Genomic DNA, 13,350 nt, shown 5'->3' with positions numbered 1-13,350 from the left:
TTTCAGTGTCTTTGTCAAGTGATTTATGGGAGATGAATTCCCCCAAAAGGTGGGAGAAAGGGAACCTCTTGTTGATCAGAAGGTGGCACTGTGTGATCTCTGGTTGTCTCGGGTCTTCTTCTTCTTCTTCTTCTTCTTCAAGCCCAAGCCAGCTTGGCCAGGGTTTGGCCAGTGTCTACATGTGTGTTTGTTTAAATCTTGTCTGAGAATTTCACCCGGCTGCTCTCACGAGCTCCTGCTGCTATCACAGCTCAACGTCTTGGCCCGACAACAAATACAGTAATCTCTGGGCCAAGTGTTTGATTCACTGATAGCGAGTCTGTCAGGGTAAGCCGATAATATACCGTATGTGGGTATTTTTAAAACATGTTCCCAATTAGCCTTTTGCTAAAACCCACCCAAAATGCAGACTGGCCAATCGGTGTAGGCCAGAATAAAAGTTCAGTGGTGCCTTGAGATACGAGTGTCCTAACTTGTGATTTTTTTCGAGATACGAGCTGTCGACCGAGTGAGATTTTGCTTTCATTTGCGAACCCAAACTTGCGATACGAGTGCTGTATGGCGGCAGATGGTTCCACTCACTCGCTATGCGCTCAGCGGTATTGTCATGTGAATCCGTCAAACATTATGCAGCATTCTGTTGTCTTATCCAAGGTGAGCAATTGACTTATAAGTTATACTACCTGTAGCCTGTTCTTAGCCTTATTAGCAATGTGGTTGATTGTATATTTATTTTGTATCTGTCAAAAATAAACGGGCAAAAAATTGCCTCCTCCAGCAATATACTACAACAGTAAATTAGTGCTCTGCGGTTGTTAACTCGTTAATGGATAAAGCTATGCACCATCTGCATATAGTCATGTGTCATCGACATTGTCATGTGTATCTGACAAAAGTAAACAGGCACACCTTTGTTGTCTCCAAGGTAAGCGATGTACTTACTTGCATTCGCTGTAAAGAATGAATAATGCTGTGATGCTGTTAGCTTGATATTTAATAAAACGATGTGTGTGTTAACTGCATAGTTAAATGAATCTGTCCAAAATCAACAGGCACTTCCAATTGTTTCCTCCAATGTAAGCAATGTAGGCTACTGCTGTTGTTGGCCCAATATGCTAACAATATTAGCCTGTAACTGGCTACGCTAACAAGGATAGCTGCTGGTTACGTTTGTATGGAGGCCTGTTGTTTTTTTTAATTTATTTTTTTAGATTTTGGGTGATTGTAATGGTAACTTGAGAGTTAGCCAACTTTGCAGGTACACTGTTGCTTTTTAAAACTAATTTGCTCTTGTGCTATGTATGCTTTAGCTTCCATCTTTGTTTCAAATGATTTCCTTGTACCTCTTTGAAACGGCCTACCTAACCTTCAGAGGCTCACAGCCTGAGTCTGCCACCAGTGGTTTACAACCCTGGCGCGGTAGTCGTCAAGGCTTTTAAATCACGATGGAAGGAAGAATGCATTTTTGGCATTTTGTAAATACCGCAGTTGCTCTGGAATTTCAGATGGTGAACCAAGATCAACACTCGCCATAGTCTCCTCGCTTTTGTCGACCAGAGGATGCAGTTTCACAAGACTCTCAAGGACGCAGTACTCAGTTTGCCTAATATTGTAGCTGCTTATTGCCAGTGTTCGCAAAACACACTCACATCTTGTACTTAAGTCGAAGCATGGATACTTGTGTTAAAAAAAAAAAAAAAAAAGAATACTGTGGTAAAACTCGAAGTATGAACGTAAAAAAAGTGCATACCCTGAAATTTACATAAGTACAAAAGTAAAAAGTCACGAAGGTTTAAAAAAAAAAAATTGTTTTCCCTCTTTTAGTAATTGTTTTTGATGGTTTTATACAGAATACTTACTTTCTGCAATGCTCTTGGATGTGGAAATGGAGAGCCACAGTCGCCAATGCACTTTTCAGCCTTTTCTTGAGCACCAGGAGATGAGTAAAACACATAAACATAATGAGCACGCTCCCGTAGGAGCTGCTGTTGGCCACAGCTCACGCCCAGACACTCACATGCTGACTCGCTGATATCACTCGTCACCTCACCAGGCCCCGCCTTTTAAAGTCACATGCATACATGTACACAGGTGCTACAACATGTACAGTCTTTTCTATCAATTTTATTCTTGTGATTTTTTTTTCTTCTTCTGTGAGTTCAAATATTTTTCCAATTTGTTTACAAAGTGTATTTTGATAAACTTAAATGTGCGGGAGGGGTAAACCTTTTTATATGGTCTCTCTATATCATGGATTTTCACCGAGTGCAGCTGGGTTGATAAACGGGGCTTCACGGTACAGATATCTGAAAAATCTACTTAAGTACAGTAACAAAGTACTTTGTTAATTCCCACCACTGACTATTGCTGTGTCAACCTTTCTATAGCCACATGACAGAATTTAAAGTAACACAGCGCCGTATCTCTGTACAGTTAACCTCACAAAATGTAAGCTTTCCCACCAGGCCTTCTTCCTGTGGGTGATCCAGAGTGCATCAAACAGATGGTTTGCAGGAAGACAAAGATGGGACTTCCAGACACAGTGCAACGAATCAACAATGAAAAGAAACAGCAAATCCTCAGAGGCATCCCTCTGCAAATACCACCCAAGTCATCATACCACCCAGGTCGAAAGGGAAACATTTCATCGCAGGTCCCCGCTCAAGAAGAAGCGTTCCAGCACGTCTGCTCTGACGTTGCTCTTAATCTCAAGCGGATGACAGAAATGGCGAGGAATTTCTCTACTCCGTGCCTAAACGGGACAGTCGAGATGCTTTCCTCCGTCCCTGTCAGTTCTCACCTGGCCCTGGCTTTTTGTAGAAATATGACCCCTACGCCGAATACCAAAACTTGGCCTTAGGAACGTCTCCAAACACCTCCTGGAAACGGTCTGTCCTGGTAACAGCTTCCTAATTTGTGTGCAATGAACCCCCGTTGAATCGTGAGTCACCTAAACAAATTTCTGTGAACCTAACAAACCATTTTCCTCCCCCATTTGCCCTAATATGCGAGCTACCATTGGCCAAGGCAAACAGCAGCCCGATGGAAGATTCCAGTAGAGGTCCGACAGGCAGACGAGGCTCCTTATTGGGTTGATGCTGAGAAAGCAAGGTGGTAAACTTCTTAAGAGGATTCATAGAGAGGTTTCGATCGCTCTTGGCAGTGGTGGAACTTAATGGCTAGCTACTCATTGTAAGGTTTAGGAAGTGTTAACTTAAGGGCGCTCCGACTTACGCATTTTTCGAGTTCATTTTTTGCTTTGTGTTGCCAGCAAAATTTGTTGTTATTTGTTTGAATGGGGAAAATTCTGTTTGTCATGGAACGAATTAAAGTCAAGGAACTACCGTATGTACTTAAAAAATGTGAATACTGTATTTATGGATCACTTTAGTCAAAAACTTCATGAAATGACTAATAGAAAATCAGTAATTGGTATTTTTACCACAACAGGGGCCCGTTTGTCATTGTTTCTATTTTATTCATTCATTTTAGCATTTTAATTCTGATCTGCTGACATGTACGACAAACATGTTTTGTTCGACCCGCACGCAAAATATGTAAAATGGAAAACCTCCCTGCAAATTTGTAGGTCGTTGTTCAGGGAGCGTCTAGGGGAAAACGAGGAACAATTGGTCGCTCAAATGATTTGATCACTGACAGTGATCTTGCGCTGTTGAGTTTCTGCAAAGTCTACGCAAAAAGGACACAAATATTTGATAAAATCCTGTTTCTGGCCCAGGTCAAAGAACACACAAAAGAGAAGCCTGTTGGATTATTGGTAGCGGTGGCATTAGCATTCACACTTTTTTGTGTGTTTTTGTTTGTTTGTTTGTTAAGTTTTGACAGTGTGTCGTTTACAGTGATTAGCTGGCACATTGTGAGTTTGAAGGTAACACCTCGAGAATTGTACAGTACGCTGTACCCAGCTGAGGTGTGGTCTAGAGCCAGATGGTCAACTTTGCCCACCTGCGCGCTGTGTTGTATTTGCACGGGTCAAACTTGGCATTGCTAGCTAGAGTGCTTTCGCGGCTCACTGCTTGCGCGACGCTCAATGAGAGCCTGGGTCCAGATGTTGGTGCGAAACTTTGCAGCTGAGCACACAGCAGCAAGTCTTCTCTACAGCATGACATGTTTAAAATGACACGCGGGTCCAAAAAGATGCTGGCCAGCTGAGTTGGGAGTACTGTGCATTGAACTCGTTGGTGAAATGGGCGAAAGTTCAACCGTCACGTTTTCAGCATCAATACCCATGTATAGCTGGAAAGCATATTGACACTAAGTTTGTGGAAACCTTAGGCTAATTCTGATAAAGTACATTCCATACTGGAATTTTAAAGCAGTCGAATGGACCAATGTATTTGTAGATATTCATTCTCGTTATAATTACTTATTACTTATAATTATTTAGATTTTAATTAATGAACCCATTATTTAAGAAAATAAATGCAATAATTAACAAGTATATGTATGTTACCAATATTTTTAATTATATTAGTCACACTAAATGAACCAATTATTTAATAAAATAGATTAACAATGGTAAATATACTGTACATGGAAAAAATATATATATTTTACCAATTTCTTTTAGTTTATTAAATAAAATTAAGTAATTAACCAACTGTTTAATGAGATCAATTAACAGATTTCAGGAAAAACTTATAAATTAATGCAAGCGATGTCTTTGTGAGATAGTTAGCATGCTAATATCACGGTATAAAAGTGCTGAAAATCTGAGTTTTGTCTTTGCCTGTTAGCATGCTAATATTCGTATGAAAGTTTATACCTGCTAACAATGGCAACGTTGTCAAAGCGAACATGTTAGCATGCTCGTACAGATATATGAAAGTCTACACCTTTGAACATTTAGGTTATTAGCATTGGTGTTGTGAGCATGTTGGTATGCTAATCAAGTATGACAGTCTACAGGGTAGCTGCTAATAATTTTAGTTTTGTTGTTGTTAGGCAGTTAACTCAGATACCAGCTAACAATGAGCATCAAATTATTGCAAATGTGTTCAAAGTGAACATTTTACAATGGTATTCATCCATCCATCCATCCATTTTCTGAGCCGCTTCTCCTCACTAGGGTCGTTGGCGTGCTGGAGCCTATCCCAGCTGTCATTGGGCAGGAGGCGGAGTACACCTTGAACTGATTGCCAGCCAATCGCAGGGCACATAGAAACAAACAACCATTCTCACTCACAGTCATGCCTACGGGCAATTTAGAGTCTCCAATTAATGCCACGTTTTTGGGATGTGGGAGGAAACCGGAGTGCCCGGAGAAAACCCACGCATGCACGGGGAGAACATGCAAACTCCGCACAGGCGGGGCCGGGGATTGAACCCGGGTACTCAGAACTGTGAGGTTGACGCTCTAACCAGTCGTCCACCGTGCCGCCCAATGGTATTCATTTGCATTGTTATTCAATGTCGCTTTGAAAACGTTTGCGTGCTTATACCAATAAATCTGTAGCTTCTAACATTTAGCTTATTATCATGCTAATATCAGAGTATGAATACTCTGACAGTATTCATACTCTGACAGTCCGAGTTTTAGCAATGTTATCCTGAGATTGTTGGCATGCAAATTTTTATGTGTATATACAGTAGCACAGTTGTCGAACCCAGGTACTCTCAAAGTGTGTATAGCCTACCGGTACTTCATGTTCATGTTGCTAAATGGATTAGCTAAAAAACTTGCTTAATTGCCACAAAGTTTCATGGTTTCTAATTTCAAATTGTATTTGTTGTGAAAATATATATACTGTATTAACAATTACATGCTGGGGAAATGAGTTTGACACCCGTGGCTACTGATGAGAATGTTATCATTTTGAGAGTGTTATCCATTTAGCTCAACACGCATCTAATTAGCCAGCCAACGTGTGTTGAGACAGCAGTCTGTCGGTCCAGAACATTCTGATTTGAACAGACCCGGACAGGACTTGGGCAGACTTTCCAGACACTTTGAACGACACAGACAATCTACTCTGGCAAGGAAGCATCTTGGCAGTGTCAAATGTAAACCATTTCAATTGGGATTTATGTCTCTGCATCCCTGCCTCGGTGTGCTGTAAATAGCCAACATGTGTGCCTTGACAGTGCGGTGTTTGTTCTTCCCAGGTTTCGCTTGTTATTTCTACCAAAACACAGGCAGGAAAGAAACAAAAACCCTTTGCGTGATGACACACTCTGGTGTGGGTCTGTTGTATTTATGGCAGCTAAAACCATGTTTCAGTGAAGGTTGTCTTTGCCGGTGGCCTCTTCCTTTTTCAACGTGCGCTCAGGAGGAAGGGCGGGGGAGAAGGCCTTTATTCATGCGACTTCACAGAGGCCTGTCAGCAAACATGCCGCCAACTGTCTGCTCGCCAAGTGTCTCTCAATCTGCAGCTGCCATGCAGAAGCACTAAAGAAAAAAATACCTGGAAAGTCCTTGAACATTGTACTTCCTCAAATAGTCCCAACTGAGAATATCTCAGTTCACAGACGCTGTCGTTTACACACAGACATAAGAGTTAGCCCATTTGAATCCCGTTGCTAAACAAAACAGCAGCACATTTACCACCGATAAACGTTCTGGTAGACTATTGACACTTGGTCGTTCCACGATCGCATGTGCATCTACGTTTATGTTGCGGGGAACTTTGACGCAACTTTGTAGCAATTGCCTTATTTCATAGACAATATTGTTTTCAACAGGGTTGCTAACCAAAAACAGCAGCACATATAACCACAATTAGTCCAGTAGACTGCGATGTGGACGCTCCACAATGTTGTGTGGGTACATGTTTATGTTCTGGACAACAACTTCGCAACAGTTACCAATGTTCATAGACGCTGTTGTAACGACGATTAGCATTCCGGTTGATTGCAACGTGGACATGCCACAGTGTAGCTTGATGTTTATGTTTTGGAGAGCGACTTCGCAACCATTACCTCAGTTCAAAGACGTTATTGTTATTTGCTGAGCTAGGTTGCCAACCAAAAGAGAAGACAAAGACTCCTCACTCCTTATTACAGTATTTATTGTATAAAATCCGACATACAATAACATTAACAATCGTGTTAAACCATTATTAACAGTTTTAAACAACTTGAAGGCATATTGCACATCCTCTCTGAACATTCCCCTACACTACACTGTTGGCTCTTATTTCATTTATTGTTATAGGCAACAAATTCTATTAAAAATCTCAAATCAGCAAAGAGTTTGTGGAGGTCTGCAAGGTCTAACAGTTGCATTTATGTCCCATCCATCCATCCATTTTCTTCCACTTATCCGGGGCCAGGTTGCAAGGGCACCAGCTTAAGCAGGGATGCCCACACTTCCCACTCCCCAGCCACTTCATCCAGCTGTTCGGGGGGGATCCCAACGCATTCCCAGGCCAACCGGGAGACATAGTCTGGGTCTGGGTCGCACCCAGGCCCTCCTCCCGATGGGACATGCCCGGAACACCTCACCAGGGAGGCGTCCAGGAGACATCCTAATCAGATGCCCCAGCCACCACATCTGGCTCCTCTCAATGCGGAGGAGCAGCGGCTCAACTCTGAGCCCCTCCTGGATGACCCTATCTCTTAGGGAGAACCTGGACACCCTGCGGAAGAAACTCATTTTGACTACTTGTATCCGCGATCTTGTTTTTTCGATCACAACCCATTTATGTCGCACACTTTCTAAATAACCTACAAACCTAGGAAGAAGTACTGTTTAAGGGCCACCCTGAAAAAAAAAAAATATATATATATTTTTTTCTTTTTACAAAAAGGTTGTATCTTTTTAAGAATTAGTTTTTTATATTTTCAAGAAAAAGTTACACATTTTTGAGAAAAAAATCATGATCTTAAAAAATTAACGTTGCATATTCTTTATTTTAAAAAAAGGATTTTATATAAATGCATATTTTCAAGATTAAAGTCAGAATCCTGCAGGAATAAAGTTTTTTTTTTTAAATAAACTTATTTTTTTTTAGATTCAAGTCATATTTTCAATATTAAAATTGTAATTTTACAAGAAGTATTTTTTTAAGATTTCGAGATTTAAGTCATAATATCATTTGAATAAAGTTGTCTTCTCAAGCAAAAAACCACAATTTTACCAGTATTAAATTGTATATTACAGAAAAAATAGATATTTTCAAGAAAAAAAACGTGTATATTTTCAAGATAAAAAGTATATTTTCTAAACATTTCGTAATATTGTGGAAATAAAGTTGTTTATTTTTGCAAAACATTACATTTATTTTCAAGATAAGTAGTCTTAATGTAACGAGAATACAATTTTTTTTAAAAAATGTAATATGTAATACTACTAGATTAAATTTTTATATTTTCAAAAAATTTGTTTTCAAAATCAGTTGAAATCCTGCCAGAATAAAGTTGAATATGATTTAGACAAAAGTTGTATATTTTAGATAATAAAGTCACAATTTTGCAAGCATAAAATCATATATTTTCAAGATAAAAGCCCTATATCGATGTAGTGTATTTTATGTTATTTTCAGAATGGCCTAACAGTCCTTCGTAAAAACTAGTATGTTAATGTTACTTTGATTTATTTTTATTTTTTTTATTGATTTTTTTTTTTTTTTCCATGCCCAAAATGCACCAAATTCTCCAGCAGAAAATAGTCCCTTATAAAATGTACTTCACCATAGATGCATCAAATTCAATATATTATTATCTTTGGAAGGAAAGAAATAACACGTAACACCACAGAATACATCAGTCAAGCAATAATAAAAAAAAACAATAATAATAATAAAACACCATATAGACCCATGACACATGAAATACAAAGAAACTATAATGAATGCGACTTCTTGAGCTGGAATGACCCAAAGAATTAAATGAAAAAAATCCCATGTCAGGAGTTGCTGTTGAAATTTCATGAATCTTCAGCCCCTGAAAATAAGAATAAAAAATAGATTAACAAACATTGACATTCATGTTAGATACAAGTGAATCGCCTTCAGTACCTTGTTACTCGACAATTGCGCGTCTGAACGTAAACTCCCGTGTACGTGACGTCGCATCTCACAATGTTGTTGGTGAAGTCCGACTCCAGCACGTGAAAGTTGGGGTTGACGGTGATCTGAGAGTGTTGTTAAAAATTGGTTACGAGAGCATCTCACATGAATAAACTTGTATTTTCTTTTCTTTTTTTCTTTTTACCTTCAAAATGTAGTTTCCTGGCGCGACGTCGGTGATATCGATCCACTGGCAGTCGATGTTGGCGGCGTAAAGGTCGTGACAGCCCGGGCTCAGTCCCTGAAAACAAAATGTCATAGTCTTAGATGAAGCCACCTGAGCCTTTGCGAGATTTGCTGATGTCACAATATCTGCTGTAAGTCTCGAAAGTCCTTAATGTCGTAAAGATCGGAGTTCAACTGAAAGGTATGCCTCTCAAGTCGCACAAGACTTCTTGACTTTTACCCCAAAATTTGTACGAATCGCAGTTCAACTGCAATCTTTGGAAAAAATATTCCTTTGAAGTTGCAAGAAAACTTGTGAAGTTGGACCACTGCCATGCATTGCGAGATTTGCTGCTCTCATTTGCCGAAGTCTTGCAAAAATGTCTCAAGTCTCGGGAGAGTTTCTGAAGTTTCGAATGCCCTCATAGCCTTAGATGATGTCTCGTAAGCCTTTGGGAGATTTGCTGATGTCACAATATCTGTTGTAAGTCTCGAAAGTCCTTAAAAGGGTAAAGATCGGAGTTCAACAGAAAGGTATACCTCTAAAGTCGCACAAAACTTCTTTAGTTGAACCGCTGTTATGGGTAAAGCCACATGCGACTGTCAGATTTCCTGAAGCCTCAAATGCCCCTGATGTCATATAAATCAGAGCTTAACCAAAGATTTCGGGGAAAATATGACTCTTACATTCCAGAAAAACGTATTTTACCTCCGAGATTGGGAGTACTTTTGGGTTGTCAAGAGGCGGTGTCACCTGTGTGTGGGCTGTGCAGGCGTAGCGCCGCCGGAACCCAGTGTCACAGCCCGTGTCCTCCAGGCAGAAACTGGCCTTGTGTCCCTCAGCCACTTTGCGGCCGGTGGCGGCGTCCAGAAGGTCGTAGTTGCTGAAGGCCTCCATGCTGTGGTAGTGCCTGTTTAAAAAAAAAACAAATTCAATAACAGAAATTGGTTTTATTTTATTTAAATAACCACATACATAATATATTATAGAATACATCAGTATAATTTACACTGAATTATTTTTAAAACTAAAAATATAAAAATTCAAATATAATATTGGAAATATTATGAATTATTTTACAAATATAAGATAATAAGGTAAATAATAAATAAATACAATAATTTAAATAATATTCTGTAGTATTCTAAATGTATCACATTCATACTAAATTTGAGGCTAAATAATTGTGCAAAAAAAAACATAAAAACACTTTTAAAAAATTGTTCGTAATTCGTACCGTCCTAAATGAAAACAAATTCAAATAATATCAAATAATAAAAATGTACAAATAAATAATTATATAAATACACCTATATTCTACATGCAGAAAAATTATAAAGAATTTGAGTCTAAAAACTATCTAGAAATGATAAAATAATAATAAAAAATATACTGCATATATATATATATATATATATATATATATATGTATATATATGACAGTGTCTCATTTGGAGATTAGGGAGACAAATTCATACAATTCATATTGTTGGACAGCTGCGGCCCCCCAAAATGGTAAGGGCCTCTAAAACACTATATTCTGAATATATGTTTTTTGTTTTTTTAAAAAGCTGAGACTTTTAAAATGTGTATTTTATTAGGAGTATGGTTCCTAAATCCAAAGAAGGGACTTACTGGTGACAGCTGTGCCAGTCCCACTGGTGCCTGGGCTTGACAGGAAGGAAGTCGGCCGTGCCCTGGTTCTTCACCTTCTGCGGGAAGCGTAGAAGCACCCGGAAGTCGATGTCTCGCACCGAGGGTCCGTAGGCAGACCTGGGCCGAACATTTACACTTACTCTAACAAACCGACTGTGTGTGTGTGCGTGTGTGTGTGTGTGTGATTGTCTACCTGGCCAGACAGTCCTCCTCCGCTGCACATCGCAACGCGAACATCTGCATGCGCTGGACGTAAGTACCCGCTTGGACGGCGTACGGGTCTGGTACAAGGTCAGGAAGCCCTGGGAGGACACATTAAAGGGTCAGTGCGTGTTTTCCCCCAAAACGCATTGTTTCATACTAACTGCAGCTATCAAAGTGAGTGACAAAAAAGCAGGGGTGGGAAACCTGCGGCACATGGGTCATATACAGCCCACCAGAGCATTTGATGCAGCCGGGAGTACAATTCCAAAAACAAAAATAAAACCTTGCTTTTTTTTATTCCTCCATTTTTAATACATTTAGATGTACAGTCACTAATCAGAATATTTGGTAAACCCCAAATTTTGCTTTCATGTCAAGTAAAAAAAAAAAAAGCATGTCCTTCAGCTTTATTTTTTTTCTTTTAATGCAAAACACAAAGAAACATTGTTTTTGTTTTAGGTTAAAATAAATGAATACATTTAATTTGGCTCTTTGGAGCTATAATTTTCATTGGACAGTGACGACGGTGTCTTATTTGGAGATAATGGAAGCAAATTTATACTAAATCTGAGCCTTTTTTTAAACTATAGAATACAAAATAAAATAACCAGAAAATATAATACAATTTTAGCCATTTAAATTTAAAATATGCTATACTAAATGTACTAAATTTATGGAGGATTAGAGCCTAAACAATATTTAAAAATGATAAAATATAACAAAATTGAAAAATAAAAATGAAATATATTATAAAAATATAGTATACTGTACCTTGAAGATACAAAATGTATACTACATTTGAGCCGAATGTTTTTAAAGTATTAAAGAATGTGTATGTATAAAAAAATACATATTTAAATATTAGAATATACTTTATTCTAAATATACCAAATTCACTTAAATCCCCGAAAAATAGGAAATATAAAATAAAGAAATGAAAAATTACATATATATATATAAATTATATTCATACTTAATGATAAAGATGAATAAAAAAATTATTATATATGAGTGTATAAAAATATATTAAGTAATTCAATTCCAAAATAATACAAAATGTACTATACTTAATTCATACTTAATTTGAGCCAAAGAATAATAGTAATAGAAATACAAAATATATGAATATGTACATATTATAAATACGAAATACTTAATTTATACAAAATTTGAGCCGAAAGCCAAACAAAAGAAATATAAAAATATATAAATATCTCATATACTATATTCTAAATGTGCTTAATGTAGTCTGTATATAAACCACATTTTTATGGTCTGAGCCGATTTTCTACGATATATCGTGCCGCCTCGAATCGCGGCGTGAGCATTTAGCTAGGGTCAAAATATTAGGAAGAGTTGTGATCCTGATGCAGTCCAGCACAAAGTGTCGCTCACACGCGAGCTACCGTTTTGGAAGAATCTTGTCCCGTGTCCCGCGTCCGGAGGTGGTCGCGCGTGGGCCCCTGCTCGCCCCCCGGGCGGGTACATGTTGTACAACACCGAATTGCCGTGGGGCGACTGCAGCAGCGTGTCGTCGTCGTCGTTAAACATGCCCTGCGCTTGGTCCGAAGCGTTCTCCTCCAGCTGGTGGAACATCGCGGGGGGGCCCGGCTCCCCCCCTGCCGGGCGCCTGAAGGCAGGCGCTTCTTCCTCACGTCCGCGCGGCACCGAACCGCCCACGGCGAGACCGTCGGCCCACCCGAACGGATCCCTCCGCGACGGTGGCGCCGCCGGGCGCGCCCGACGCGCTCCGGGGGCGCCGGCTTGGCTCCTCCCCCTGCTCCGGCTGCTGACGTAGACGCGCGCCGGAGCCTGGAACGCGGAGCCGGTGCTCACAAGACTGTGGATGTGGCCGTTGTTCTCCCACTGGATGCGGTGACGCCAGGGGCTCGCGGCTCGCGCCGGCTCGGGCCGCCCCTCCTGCTGCTGCCCGCTGATGACTTGGACGAGTCCGCGCAGGGAAAGAGAGAAGAAGAGAAGAGACGCAATTGCCATGGCAACCACAACTACAAGCCTAAAAAAAAAAAAAAAACCCTCTTGGAAGAGAACAATTAAAAGAGTCCACGCGCGTCAACGTCCTGCCCGTCGCTCCACTCGATCAAGACTCGAAGTGGGTTGGCCCCCGCCCCCCCCCCCCTCCCCAAATTCAGTTTTAAAAAAAAAAAAAGTCATTCATTCAATTCAGCCTACTGAGCTCCTAATGGTCAAACCTTCTTTAACCCTTCACTCGATGGAAGTTTGCTGGGTAAACTTTGACGCTTGGATGTTAACTGGGGGTTGTCCTTGTCCGTATTT

At 39.8% G+C, this 13,350-nt stretch overlaps 1 protein-coding gene across 2 annotated transcripts; it reads right to left on the bottom strand.

Annotated features, from left to right (window-relative positions):
* Positions 1–7,011: 7,011 nt before the first annotated feature.
* On the bottom strand, positions 7,012–13,146 carry LOC133489353 (protein-lysine 6-oxidase-like). Of its 2 annotated transcripts, XM_061798364.1 has the most exons (7): positions 12,462–13,139; positions 11,045–11,153; positions 10,831–10,968; positions 9,949–10,105; positions 9,175–9,270; positions 8,979–9,094; positions 7,012–8,904 (listed from the first exon to the last, which is right to left on the bottom strand). In XM_061798364.1, the coding sequence occupies exons 1-7, from the start codon at positions 13,048–13,050 to the stop codon at positions 8,898–8,900; spliced, it is 1,212 nt and encodes a 403-aa protein (XP_061654348.1). In that variant the 5' UTR covers positions 13,051–13,139; the 3' UTR covers positions 7,012–8,897. The 2 variants fall into 2 exon arrangements, with proteins under 2 accessions (XP_061654348.1, XP_061654349.1); XM_061798365.1 differs by lacking the exons at positions 7,012–8,904; positions 8,979–9,094; positions 9,175–9,270 and adding an exon at positions 9,287–9,824 and having other exon boundaries at positions 9,904–10,105; positions 12,462–13,146.
* Positions 13,147–13,350: the final 204 nt, after the last annotated feature.

Source organism: Phyllopteryx taeniolatus, chromosome 14, assembly GCF_024500385.1.
Source record: "Phyllopteryx taeniolatus isolate TA_2022b chromosome 14, UOR_Ptae_1.2, whole genome shotgun sequence".
Taxonomy (NCBI): Eukaryota; Metazoa; Chordata; class Actinopteri; order Syngnathiformes; family Syngnathidae; genus Phyllopteryx; species Phyllopteryx taeniolatus.
The sequence above is the reverse complement of the archived record's forward strand: the minus strand, read 5'-3'. Positions and strand labels throughout refer to the sequence as shown.

Coding starts and splice junctions, on each gene's coding strand:
- LOC133489353 (XM_061798364.1), bottom strand. CDS start 13,050: ATGGCAATTGCGTCTCTTCTCTTCTTCTCTCTTTCCCTGCGCGGACTC. Junction 11,154..12,461: donor GACAAGATTCTTCCAAAACG/GTAGCTCGCGTG, acceptor GTGTCCTCCCAG/GGCTTCCTGACCTTGTACCA. Junction 10,969..11,044: donor GAGGAGGACTGTCTGGCCAG/GTAGACAATCAC, acceptor TGTTCGGCCCAG/GTCTGCCTACGGACCCTCGG.